The sequence below is a fragment of the Macrotis lagotis genome, chromosome 1, assembly GCF_037893015.1.
Source record: "Macrotis lagotis isolate mMagLag1 chromosome 1, bilby.v1.9.chrom.fasta, whole genome shotgun sequence".
In the NCBI taxonomy this organism is placed as follows: Eukaryota; Metazoa; Chordata; class Mammalia; order Peramelemorphia; family Peramelidae; genus Macrotis; species Macrotis lagotis.
The window spans coordinates 24,624,034-24,636,973 of record NC_133658.1 but is presented as its reverse complement, the minus strand read 5'-3'; the positions used below and the strand labels follow the sequence as shown (position 1 = coordinate 24,636,973).

The 12,940-nt window shown below is 45.3% G+C and overlaps 1 protein-coding gene across 2 annotated transcripts in view; it reads left to right on the top strand.

Annotated features, from left to right (window-relative positions):
• The window catches only part of RNF24 (ring finger protein 24), a 101,913-nt gene extending 90,944 nt beyond the window's left edge, over positions 1–10,969 (top strand). For both annotated transcript variants that reach the window (XM_074196064.1, XM_074196068.1), the window contains 2 exons: positions 1,616–1,695; positions 2,787–10,969. In XM_074196064.1, coding sequence (XP_074052165.1) covers positions 1,616–1,695; positions 2,787–2,925 — 219 coding nt within the window. In that variant the 3' untranslated portion in view covers positions 2,926–10,969. The remainder of the gene's footprint in view (positions 1–1,615; positions 1,696–2,786) is intronic.
• Positions 10,970–12,940: the final 1,971 nt, after the last annotated feature.

Genomic DNA, 12,940 nt, shown 5'->3' with positions numbered 1-12,940 from the left:
CTCCCGAGCATCCTTCTGGGGCTGGAGGCTGTGAGACCCAGGACCTTCAACCAGGAGAATGGCTTGGGTTTATCCAGAACACAAAAGCCTCCCTTGCTCTGAGGAAGGCCCTGTATGAAGAAGCGGGAGCAGCAGCGTAAGGGACTGCGACTTGACCCTTCCAGGGGAAAGCTATTTTGGGAGGCCCTGACCCGGTGGTCAAACTTGGGTCAGCACTGACCCACCGAGAGGAGGGGCTCAGCCCACCGCTGGCCCAGACCACCAGGACAGCTGTCTTCCCGAAGTGTGCTGTGATAGAAACTTCTTTTCATGGTCACTGGACCTAACTTAATGGGATGCTGTCCAGACAACTTTTTAAGATATGTTTTTGTTGTTTTTCTTTTCAAATGTCAGATGAAAATAGGTGCTGACAGACCTAGGGGTGGTGCCAGTAGCTATAAATAGCATTTTACTAGAGGCAACGGGTTGTTTATAGGGTTTCCATGTCACAGCAGGAGCAGCAGAAAGGGGAGACCAAATCCATGTCCCTTGTGCGTGCCCAACCTTTCCCATGGACTCTGAAATCCTCACATGCTGCCGTATAAATAGCATGTGCTCCTATGGCCTTGGCCAGCCCACCCTCGGAGTATCCTGATGCCCATTCCAGAGAGAAGGTGCCCTAGCTGCTGAGGAGCCCTTCCACGCGAAGCTCTCAGATAATCTTCGGTGGAAAGTTGGCGTGTATATTTAGAAGCTCTCTGCTAGGGGCTCTTGGCTGCCTCCCTGGCAGACTGGGACACTGCAATGAGGGGCCACCAAGGGGGACTGGACTGGTCAGATTCACACTCTAAGCTTTTCTCTTTAGCGTATTTACGTAACGCTGCCTCTGGTGAAGAAACGTAAGCGTGAAAGGTGACTTCCTCATGCTGGGAGTCGGCAGAGCTGGTGACAGAGCCAGGCCTACAATAGCTCTGCTCTTTGGGTCCCTGTCAGAAAGCCTGACCCTCAAGGTTAGCCCAGAGAACACCATAGACTGGCAAGAATGCCGCTGATGCTTCCATTACCTTTTTGATGTTTTCATGGTTTTATTAATCACAACACATCTGAATCAGATTAGCAGGCGGCCGAAGAGTGCCAAGACAGGAAGCTCAGACCTGAGTTCAAATATGGCTTAAGATGCCTACTAGTTAGTCTGCCTCAGTTTCCCTGCCTCATAAGATTGTTGGGGGAATCAAATTACATATTTTACATTATAAATTACATATTCTTAAAGTTTTTAAGAACCAAGATGAGCTACTTCTTGTTGGGGGATCTGCCTCCAGTTATTTTGTGGTATATGAACAGCCTCGTCATGACCTCTCTAGAGGTGTGAGTAGCCAGATAGATCAAAGAGCACAGCTTTGAGCTGTCACCTGGAGGGTTCACGGGCTTCTGCATCTGGTGTCTGGTTCTTTGTTTTGTTTTTCCAAAGCTACCTCCTATTTGAAAGACAGGCACATCTGAGGGAGAGGCGATGGGCCCCGACAGGTGGGAGGCCCTGGAAAGGATCATGTAACCCCTGGCCTGGGCTCAGCTCTTTCCCATGCTAGAGTGCTTCTAGCAATAGATTCTTCTCACTCGGGAATGTGTCTTTCAGATCTGTGCAGTTTGTTTAGAAGATTTCAAGCCCAAAGATGAGTTGGGGATCTGTCCGTGTAAGCATGCCTTCCACAGGAAGTAAGTATGGCCTTATTTCAATGTCACAGTATATTTCCTAGCTCATGTTGGAGACAGAGCATTCTGTTGTTCAGTTTGAAATTAAGATCCTATCAGGAATAGGTTCAAATACTTCTATGTATCCCTCTACCCTAAAGGCACTGGCCAAGATGAGACCCCTTACCTTGGCTGTCCCCTTTGAATTTGAGCTGTGTTTACTAAATCACAGAAAACCCATTTACTATCAGAACTATCTTAATGGAGAACAGTATGGGCATTCAGAAGCAGGAGGATAATCCAGGTGACTAGCTCACTTTTGTCTTCACCGATGATTCCTTCTGCTTAGAAAGGAAAGATTCCCAGTTGATAGTATTTTCCCACTTGGGGTACAAAGTCAAGCTCAGAGGGTGAGAGTGGATGACAAATCATCAGGACATGGAAAGGGGAAAAGGGAAGGAAAACATCTTGGCCAGGCTCTAGGAGCAGGTGATCCATCCAGCCTCCTATCCCTCTGCCCTGGTTGGGACCAGTCCAATGGAAAACCATGTCTCTGGAGCTTTCCATTTTGAAGTCATATCTCCTAAAATAGTCTGCACATGCTACACAATTTGATTTTTAAATCAGAATCTGGAGCTTCCCAGAAATGTCTTCCTGAGGTCCCTTTTATTAGTCCTAACAAAATTGCATTTGCTCTATTTCTCTATAAGAAGTTAATTCTCCTTTCCTTCTTACCTTTAAGTGATATTGAGTGCCAAAGAATACTCCAGAGTATGGCCTTTCAGTTCCCTCCCAGGGAAGGGAAGATCTCAGGGGTTTACTTGCTGTCTGTGTAATGGAGAGACCCCAACAAAGCCTGAGATACCCTACTCTCCAGAAGGGACAGTTTTGGTCCTGCCAAGGCCGAGCTGTTACCTGTCAAATCCCCATAAGCCAAGACGCACACAGTGCTCATGGTACACTTTAGTTTGAAGACTTAAGTAGTCAATGTATGCGGGTTTTGAGGGAGTGTTACCTGCTCCAGAAATGGGCAGGGAGCTCCTTGGCATGATGAAGGGACTACTGCCGCACAGGCAACTGATGCCCCACTTCCTCCTTTGTCTTTCCCTTTCCAGATGCCTCATTAAGTGGTTGGAAGTTCGAAAAGTGTGCCCCCTCTGCAACATGCCTGTTCTCCAGTTGGCCCAACTGCACAGTAAGCAGGACCCTGGCCCCCCACAGGGACCCCTCCCTGGAGCAGAGAACATAGTGTAACTCTTCCCAGGGACAGACTCTCACACACACATTATCAAAAAGAACCCCAGGCAGAGACTGGCAAGTCTCTGAATTGGCCGTTCCCTGCAGTGATGCACCAGTGATCCCCATGTCTCCTGAGGAGCTGCCTGGAGCCCAGATATTTGGATCTTGTCACCATCAGAACCTTCTGTGACCACCCGATGCCCTGGCGCCAAGGGCCCAGCAAGGCCTGAGCCTGCAGAGGTGAGGTCAGGGAGCATCGGCTTCAGGAGGGTCTCCTGGGAGCTTTGTCATGCAGTGCAGCCCAAACACTTGTGTCCAAGTAGAGTTTGTCTGTGCTAAGCAAGAGTGGGTGACGGAAACTGTGATCGAAAGGAGAGAGGGCTGAGCCTTGGAGACCAGCCTCCCAACCCCTGCACTACCAGGTGACAACACGGGCAGACCCTGCATGAAACTTTGCAGCAGCAGAGTGCTTCCTGTGGTCCCCGAGCCAAGTTGGCCAATAGTTACTTCATGAGAACCAGTGGTTGGTGAGGTCGGCAGTGCTAGATCCAGGCTCCCCACATTCTTCCCTTGAGGGAGGCTTCCTTGGAATCCTCTGGTTCTAATGAAGATCCTGAGTGGCCAGGGGCCTCTCTCCCATGGGCAGGGGCATTTTCACCTGGAAACATGACCTGTGCAGGATTACACGAGGGCAAAAGGAGTTTGTGACTCTGTTCTGTAGAACTTCACACTGGATTTTTGCTTCTATTCAACCTCCAGGCATCAAATAAGATGAGACAGATTAAAAAACCGTGAGTGTTTGGCAAAGTCTGATAGAAACCATCATGTTCTCATTAGGACTTCCAGTCTGCCAGAACTGAGTACCCAGACTTTTTCAGAAGCGATGGTGGCAGCCAGGAGACCCAAGTGTTGATGGACCTGGTCATCATTATCCACAATCACACCCGTCCATGGTCTGGGCTACCAATGGATATACTAATGATTGCATAGTTAGTTTGGACACAAACTCCCCTGAAAATCAGTATCCATCCTTAAAAGAACCACATACCCAAGACTAGGCTGAGCCAACTTGGCAAAGTGAAGAATGTTGTTCCCTCAACCTTTTCCTTCCTTTTGTTCTCCAAAAACCTGCCTATTCAACCCCAGTTCTCCCCCTTGCTTCTGGCTTTCCTCTCTCCATCTCTTGTTTTTATTAAGACAAAATGTCTTTTGTTGAGTTTCAAGTTAGTTCCATGGCACTGCACTTAAAACATCCCACAGAGGGAGCACTCAGTATTTTAAAATATATTTGAACTTGTAAATATTGTCTTCAGCAGCACTGGGTTAAGGACCCACTGGTTGTGTGTTGTTTTATACTTCTATCTGGAGCACTTCATTAGTTAATACATATTTTTAGATCTTAGATGACTTCTTTTCTCCTCAGAATTTTATAGAAATGACTCAGAAGTATCTGATCTTTGGGGATACCAGAATATTTGTAAATTAACCCTTATAAAGAAGCAGATGGCCTGGTTAGCTATTTTCCAAAGTCCATCCTACTTGGCATAATTTCTTGTCTGCCCTCTTCATATCCAAATAGGCTATAATGCCTTTATATTTTACCACAGTAGTGGCACCTTTTCATTTTGGCACAAGGCAGACATGAGATTGAACGAGAAGGAAGAGATTTCCTCTTCAGGGTCTTTAAATTTTGGCTGTCCCCCTAATCCCCACTATCCATTAGAAATCAAAAAGGGAAGCATCGAATATTGAGTTCACCTTGGAAACCCCTGCTTTGGGAGCCACCATCAACTACTTCCTATGTATGAGCTATGGGTCATCGGCAGACTGCATGGTTTCCTTAATGAGGTAGTGGAAGTGAAGGCTATTTTTGATAGTCAAGCTTTAACCCGTTCAGTTCCATGCTTGTTTCCTGAGCTTCTAAGGGAAAGGATACCAGTTACAAGCACCCCTTCCTCCCCTCGGACTTAGAATGTCTTTCCTTTTTCTGTATTTCTGGCAGTCACTTAATGTTGGGAAACCAATAGATCTGCCTGAGCTTCAATAAAACAGGTTTACAGTAAAATATTTTTAGTGACCAACGTCAAGAGAGAAGGTATGGCTTGTCTCTAGAGCTCTACAGCTTAGTTATATATTGTTTACAGCCAGAACTTAGAATTTTCCAGGAATGTGGAGCTTTGGAATAAGTGCCATTTCTTCCATATAGGGCTGGCTATAATCAAAAGAGAAATCAGAAAACTGGGGATTGGTGAAGAAGCCTTTAGCTGTCTGAGCTTCTCCTTCCCTTTCAAAGCAAATTTCTTCTATCCCAGCTGTCTGAGCCTGTGTCCTTTGGGGCAGGCTGTCAGACCGCCCCACTTCGTTGGGTGGGGACCTCACCAAGTAACTTTATTTTTTAAGGAAAAACATTTCAGGCCACTATCTCAAATACTGTTTCCAACTGCAAGTTTGTTCAGATATTTACTGTGGAATCCCGGCTGAATGCCAGTCCACTAAAGACCAAAGCAGCAGACCCAAAATGTCTTATCATGTGTGGATCAGAAAATATTCCACCTTGGTACAGTCATTACAGACATCCATCTCATGTCTACACTGTGGCTAATGGTCTAAGCAGAGAGTCAAGCCAGTCCCCACCGGTCCATCTTGACCCTTATTAATAATATGCATTGTGGACTGATGTTAAGATCTAAATGGATAGTGGTTGCAAGGTGAGGGATTACAGAAATCTGCACTCCTAGATCTGCCTAGTCATCAAACTCCGGTAGTATGGAAGGACAGCATGTCAGAAGGCAAGCACAGCTCTCGGTCTCTTAAGCTTCATGACTCTAGTAACCCTGATCCAGTAGATAATGGAGGTGTGAAATCTTTATGCTGGGTGGGACTGAAGTGATCCTTAAGGCCAAGGCAACAGGTCCCTGCTTGAAGACCTTCACCAGTTGAATTCTCTGCCCTTTCCCCGATGGGTTCTGCACTGATGGAATTGGACTGTTTGTATACTCCTTGAAATCTGGCCAAAACGATGAAGAACTGTTGGGTTATTTGTAGTTAGAAATTTGACACCAGTAGTAAATCCAAGATTGAGAAAGAAGAAATGAGGAAGGAATCCTTTTGATCCTTGCTTCAAGCCAAAAGCCCTGGTCAAGTCTCCAGGACCACCCACTCTCTTGTCCCTGGGTGAAGAGCCAGGGGGATCTTAGCTGTTTGTTTAGAGATTTGAGGACCTCTGCCTACTTACTGATCCATGCCTTTTGTGCTCTTAACTGAAATGTGAAGAAAGGAAGTTGAGAAGTTGAACTGTACCAACAGGCTCCTAGGACCTTAGAGAAACACTTTCATTCACCTTCTGAAGCTGCTGAACTGGAATTTATCATGTTCATTGGGATTTGGGGGAGAGGACTTGGACACTGGGGTGCTTTGCTCCCTGGATGGCAGTCCAGGCCTTCCCAGCTTCCTTAGCTATTCCTGTTACGAAATAAGTCAGTTGGTCTCTTCTATAGCAGAGTCTGTGGCATTTTTCACTTCTTCAGATGAGTTGAAAGGAGAAAGGATACCTGCCAGGAGGCTCCTGAAAATAATGAATACATGAACAAGCTAAAAAGTATTAAATACCTCCTAGCCACGCCCAGCATTGGATGAGGATACCAAGGCAGAAATGAGGCAGAGGTGCCCTGCCCTCAGAGGGTTTCTTCTGGTCTAATAGTGGAGATAACACTTGTAGAATCAGTAGAGCAGAAAGCAGTTGTGCTTGAGTTTTCCCCATTTGCTCACTCCCTCACTCCTAGAACCAGCCTGGATCACTCATCAGGGGTATTGTTATTATCTGGATGCCATATCACCCCATCAGGACTCACTGGCAACCTGATCAAACCCGGATGACCAACAGGCCAGCACCCTTTGCTTCCAACATGGACCCAGTTCTGATTGGTCACTAACCCAGCAGCACTGGAACCAGGGGCCTGCATCCTTCCATTAGGAATGGTTCTTTCCAGGCCAAAACCTCTCCCTGCTCTGATAGCTCATCTAGTCATTGTCCTGTAGTGTTCATGACTACCTCAAATGCACCATCCCCACAGCTGGGGTGGGGGAGATAGTGGCCCCCGTCGGGGCACTCAGCAGCTGCATCCTCACACATCACCCCAGCCCCGTGATGCACCCCCAGAGCCCATCCCTGGGATTGGCTAACTGGTGACAAACATTTCAGAGAGGAGGCCTCAGCCCTCCTGTTGGTCGTAGTCAGTTCATCTGGAAATACAGATTCCAGAATCACGGAACAAATTGAGTTAATATTTTTGAAACACATTCCTTTCCAGTAAGGCATATCATTGGCTTGGTTGCAACATAATGAAATTCTTTGTTTCTATACAAATTAGAAACTTTCCATTCCCTCCCTCAGCCTTGCCATAGATGCCCTTGGTTTGACCTTTTCAGTGCCCAACTCATAGTGATCAGATCTAGACCTCATCAGAGCCTGAGTGGTGGCTTGAGCCAAATTCATGGGAGTGGCAGCAACAGGCCTTGTTCTTAACCTCCCTTAGTTTAGCCAGGTCTTTTCCATTGATTGTTAGAGCTCATTGAAGCTTTCCCCTTAGCCTCAGCAATTCCCTAGTAAAGATGAGGACTCCAGATGTGACGGGCAGCAGGTAGAAGGAAAGGAGCCACAAATGGCTTTCTTCTCCCTCCCCACTCCCAGCCCCCCTCCTCCAGGGGACTTACTTGTATGTGGAGGTCAACCTGCACTGTTGTCCAGTGAGTGTGTTGAAGAGGCCCAGAGTCTAGTGGCAGCTAAACTAGATTGTAACCATACCATGCCATGGAGACACCATATTAACATTTATTTTCCTTTCTCTTTTAATTGCCTTGAGGAGAAAGCATTTCTTTTAAATATAATTCCTTCCCTACACATCCTTATGTCCTGTTTTGAAACAAACTGCCAGGAGTGGAGTCCTCACTAAGCCAAACCATGGCTTACCCTGGTTGGGAAAGGGAACCTTCTATGGGTGAATTTTGGGGATCATGGAGGTAGGCCAACTTATCTTGATTCGGGTCTGGTCATGGTTTTTGAGGTCATGAGAACACTGTTAGAGTTACCCATTTTTATTTCCGTAGTTCTCCATTGGTCAGAGGAAGGCATTATATTAAAACAGAAAGAGCACTAAATTCAGAACCGAAAGAACCAGGTTCACATCCTGACATGTTACTCAAGGCTTGGCTTGGGCAAGTCACTTTTTGTCTCTGGACTTTTGTCTCTGTAACCTAAGGATCCTGGACCGCCATTCTAATCTGGGTATTGAGTAATATGGGATGATACACCACCCTCCCATGGAAGAGTCTCTTGTAGGGTCAGTGAATGAGTCCTATTCAGAGCTCTTTTCGGGTCACATCTCACCTCTCCCCACTCAAATAAGTAGGCTGAAGGTTTGCAAAACCCCTTCCTCACAATAACTCTTGATATGGGGACTATCCTCTAAATTGGATTGAAACTCAGCGAACTTGTCACTTGCCCTAGATCATACAGCTACTAATTGCAGAGTCGGGATTTGAACCCAGATCTTGTGACACCAAGTCTACTGCATGTCCCACTCTGGTCACTCACAAATTGTACAACAGATCACACCTGTAGCCTCTGCTCTGAAGATCTCAGAACCAGGTCCCATTTCCCCCTTGTCTCTTCTCACTCTGGGCTGGGCCATATAAGGCTCTTTGGTTGTCCATGGCCTGTTCTAGCCCTGGGCCAAAAGCACTTGAATCCTGAGCCTTGAAGCTGAAACTTGAAAGAAAAAGCACTTTTCAAACCTTCTTGAACTTTCTCCTCTCTATCCATCTCTCAGATACACAACCAGACTTGAAACATTTCTTTACCCAAACTGCAAGGGATTGTTGAGGAAAGGGAGGAATGTTATCCAGTCTTTATTGCAATGAACTTTGCCGCTGGTTGCGGTGTGGCTTTCTGGGGTAGTAAATTGCTGTGTTGTTAATAAATGAAGATAAGAATCTCAAAAATTATTGTAGACTGCAGAATGGAACAGGAAAGCAGGCCTCAAATGTTTACTCCCATTTTAGAGTATATAAAAGTATCTTGAAAACAAAGTATTTTGAAGGTTAAATTGAGGACCTAGGTTTGTTACAAGAGAAAAGGAGTTCTAATCAATGTTATTTAAGTGTCTATTGTCTTCATTTGCTAGAAGAGTGGCCAAGGACCCCAAAATCTGAACTGTGTACCTTCACTCCCCCCCCACTGTGAGATACGAAATCTTGATGCTGGAACAGATTTCTCCTAGAACTCAATCCCTACAAATGGCAATAAGACATTTCTGAATAGGGTAGGGCCACCCAAATCCTGATGCCAGCACCCAGGCCCCAGAATCAGTGCCATTTTGTTGACTGGGGACACAACTCCACCTCCTAGTCAGCTTGAACAGAGTATGCCAAGATACTGCTCTTCAGGGAAGCTCTCCCAAGATTCCTGTTTATCATTTCTTGACCCTTAGGATGACTGGAATGCCATTCTCCTTTAACAAAATAGTTGCAAGTCGAAAGGTCAGGATTACTAAATGTCAGTGAATGTCTCCAATGGAAAAAAACTAGACAGTTCCTCCCCTCCCTCTGAAAGGGAGTGTGTCTAATCACTGGGTTGGTGTCTTGTGGCAGTTCTTAAAGGTAATCTTTGTGTGGTGTGCCCATGGGGTTATTCAAATAGATAACATATAACTCCTAAGAACGTTTATGAAACTCTGAGCCTCTGGTTTCATAGACATATTTGTACACTAAGAATTCTGCAGCAGAATATTTTTTAAAACATTCGCTGTTTTTGTAAGCTATATTTTTGTATATTTAATTGCTATTTTAAAATTCTAATGCGTCTTTTGCTAATCACATTCTTGTTTTAAAAAAATAAAGTTTGCATGTGATTGACTTGAAATGTAAATAAAAGCAGATTTTGAAAACACATATTGTCTGAATGACATTCTTTCTGTCTGTAGAGATCTTTATTGGGATCACCCAACCAAGTTCCCAGTCTGTCCCTAAGTGTGATGACCCCGGCCGAGCCCTTTGCTGTGAACATCCCACACTCTGTACTTGACAACAGCAGCAATTCTGCTTTCATTGTGAAGGTGAGGAAAAGCCATCTGAGTCATGAAGCACTTGTGCCTCGGAGACCAAGAAAACTTCCAGTACACCGATGGGAAGGCAAAAGAGGTTTCTTTGGAAAGAGCTAATCACTATTTCTTCCTCTCATTTCACATAATTCTCATTCTAACCTCTTGACTCTTGGTGCCCAGCTACGAGTTTTCCAGTGGAGCTTGGACAACACCAGGAGTGAGCTGGAGAGGGCCATGGCTGCTGAGTAAGGCAGTTAAGGAGGGAGTATGGGGAAGAGTTGGAGAGTAATATTCTAACGCAAAACAACTTAGCCCAGCATGCCACCATGGCTGCTGTGGTCATGACCCACGAGAGAGGTGGACACGTCTTCTCTGGACCTGGTCCAATCCTCTTCTATACTTGCCCCCCAAACACCCACTCTAGAAACAATTTTAGTTTGTTCTTGAGAAATTCTTACATTCATTTCTTACCTCTTCATTCCTAGTCTGATATGCCTTGGCCTGTGCCTTTGGGGCTTACTTGAGGCTTCTAGGTATATGACAAGGGTTAAATCTTAGTCCCAGATTCCCTGCCCAAAGAGACCACCACACCCTGTGGTTAGCCAATTGGTGGTGGTGACAGAAGAGTCGTTCACTATGCCAAGCCTTGGGAACTGCAGGACAGTAGCCACAGGAAGGCTTTGAAGGTAGGATGACCTCCATCCTCAGAGAAAGGTTCTAGAGATAGAAGCAAAGAACTAATGGGTAATCAATAAGCACCTAAGACAAAGTCTCAGTGGATCTCAAATTCAGAATTGAAAAGGGCATTAGCAGCCATCTGGTCCAGCCTCCTTATTTGACAGATAAAGAAACAGAGAAGAAAGAAGCCGACTCTTGATTCTTTCCCCAGCACCATGCAAGTTGAAAGGGCCAAGCTCACCATTGTGTACCTGGATCTCTTTTGTGTCCTGACTAGACAATAATCAATACACTTTTATTAAGAGGTGTGCCAAGCCAACTTGATAAGGGATGATGAAGGCACACCTGGTTCTTTGAGTCCTCACTGGAACAGACCATGACTAGCAACAGAATATCATATATTAATTAAGCAGAGAGGATATAAAAGCCATCAGTGTGGTGATAGGGAGGACAGCAATGTGAGGAGATGAATCACATCACCTGCAGCAGCATGAACCTTTAGGAGGTGGAGGAGTAATTGGGGATCAGGAGGTTGAGGTCTCATTTTATAGGTTTTTGGGGTGAACAGACTAACTTCTATGCCTTTTGGGGGTTCATTAGCATATCCAGATGACCTCAAAAAACTATCAATAACACTGAAGTTGACACAATCACATCATCTCAAAGTTATCTTCATGTTTTTGAGGGTCTGGACCTGGGGAGGTCTGGAGTTTGTCTGGTATTGGTGTATACGTATAGGATAATTGGAATAAGAAAAAGAATCCTAACAGCCTGAGTGGCTTCTGCCTATATAGCACCTATCACCAGGATGTAAATTTTGGCCACTGGAGGATACCATTTGGAAATTCTGTTTATTCTTTAGGACAGTTTTTAAGTGACTTCCAGGGTCCCTTTTCCAATCTCATTTCCTATTGCCTCTTTATCCTGGCTTCTTATAAACCAACTCTACTAACTGGAAGGGAGCCAGTCAGAGAATCAAAATCAAATATAATTTCAACCCATGGATGCTTTGCAAATTCTCATGTCATCCTCTGAGGGCCAGGCCTCCATAAGATGGTATAAATAAGACATAAAGCATTTGCCTCCAACATGCAGGACCCCCAACTCTTACCAACTATAGGTACCAGGCATCTCTCCATCTTGCCATATTGCCTTGGAAGCATTCTCTCCCCTGCCCCTCCCTGGATGAGTATCTCCTGCCTGTCTAGGACCATCATGCTAGAGGATAGCTGGGTCACAGCAAGGCACAAGGCAGGGAAAAGTCAACAAGAGATCAAAGAGAAGAAAACTTGGTGAGAATGTGGACCTATTGACAAAAAAATCTACACAAACAGGATACCTGTGGTCTAGTCCCAGCTTCTCAACCAGATGACTAAATGAGTCACTTCCCAAACTGGGCCTTCCTTGACTCGGCCATAAAATGAAAGGGGTTACATTAGATCCAACTTTTTTCCATCTCCAATATTTGGAGATTCTCTCCCTCTTCCAATGTTCTTGGAGCACTTTGCAGCACCACTCAGACCCTGGGTGGCCGAGCCTCATCCATGCCCAATCCCAATGATGAGCAGCGTCTCCAGAGTTAAACTTGCTCCTTTTCCCTCTCCTTCTCTAGGATTCTAGGAGTAACCCTGAAGGGTGAGGAATACTTCTGGGTTGTCATTGGTTCATGCCCACCCTCATGTGTTTCTTCCAAGATTATCCATCAGTCAACTTTAAGTAGCTTCTAGAACGGGGTATTTACTAAGGTGATGCAGTGGTACAATTTATACAGAATTGTCACAATATAGTTGCCCAGGGAAGTTTATCGGTAATTGTACGTCAATCTCATGATAGCATGCTTTCCCAGGTTCTACACAGTGGACAATGCTCTCGAGATTTCCCAGTCACCAATAAAGTGAAACAAGGCTGTGTCTTTGCTTCCATGTTTTTTAGCATGATGTTTTCAGTCATATTGTCAGATGCCAGGATGAACCTAGCACCAAGGTCAGCTACCACATGGATGGTAAATTCTTCAACTTGAAAAGGCTGCAAGCCAAGAGCAAAGTACATGGAGGGTTGGTGCATGATCTTCTATTTGCAAATGATGGTCCACTCAGTACACTCTCTGGAACTGAGATGCAATGAAGTATAGATTGATTCTCTGCTCTTGTGTGAATTTTGACCTAACAACACCAAGAAAACCCAGGAGTTCCATCAGCCAGCACCACACCATCCACACATGGAACCATTGTTTACAGAAAATGAAGAAATTT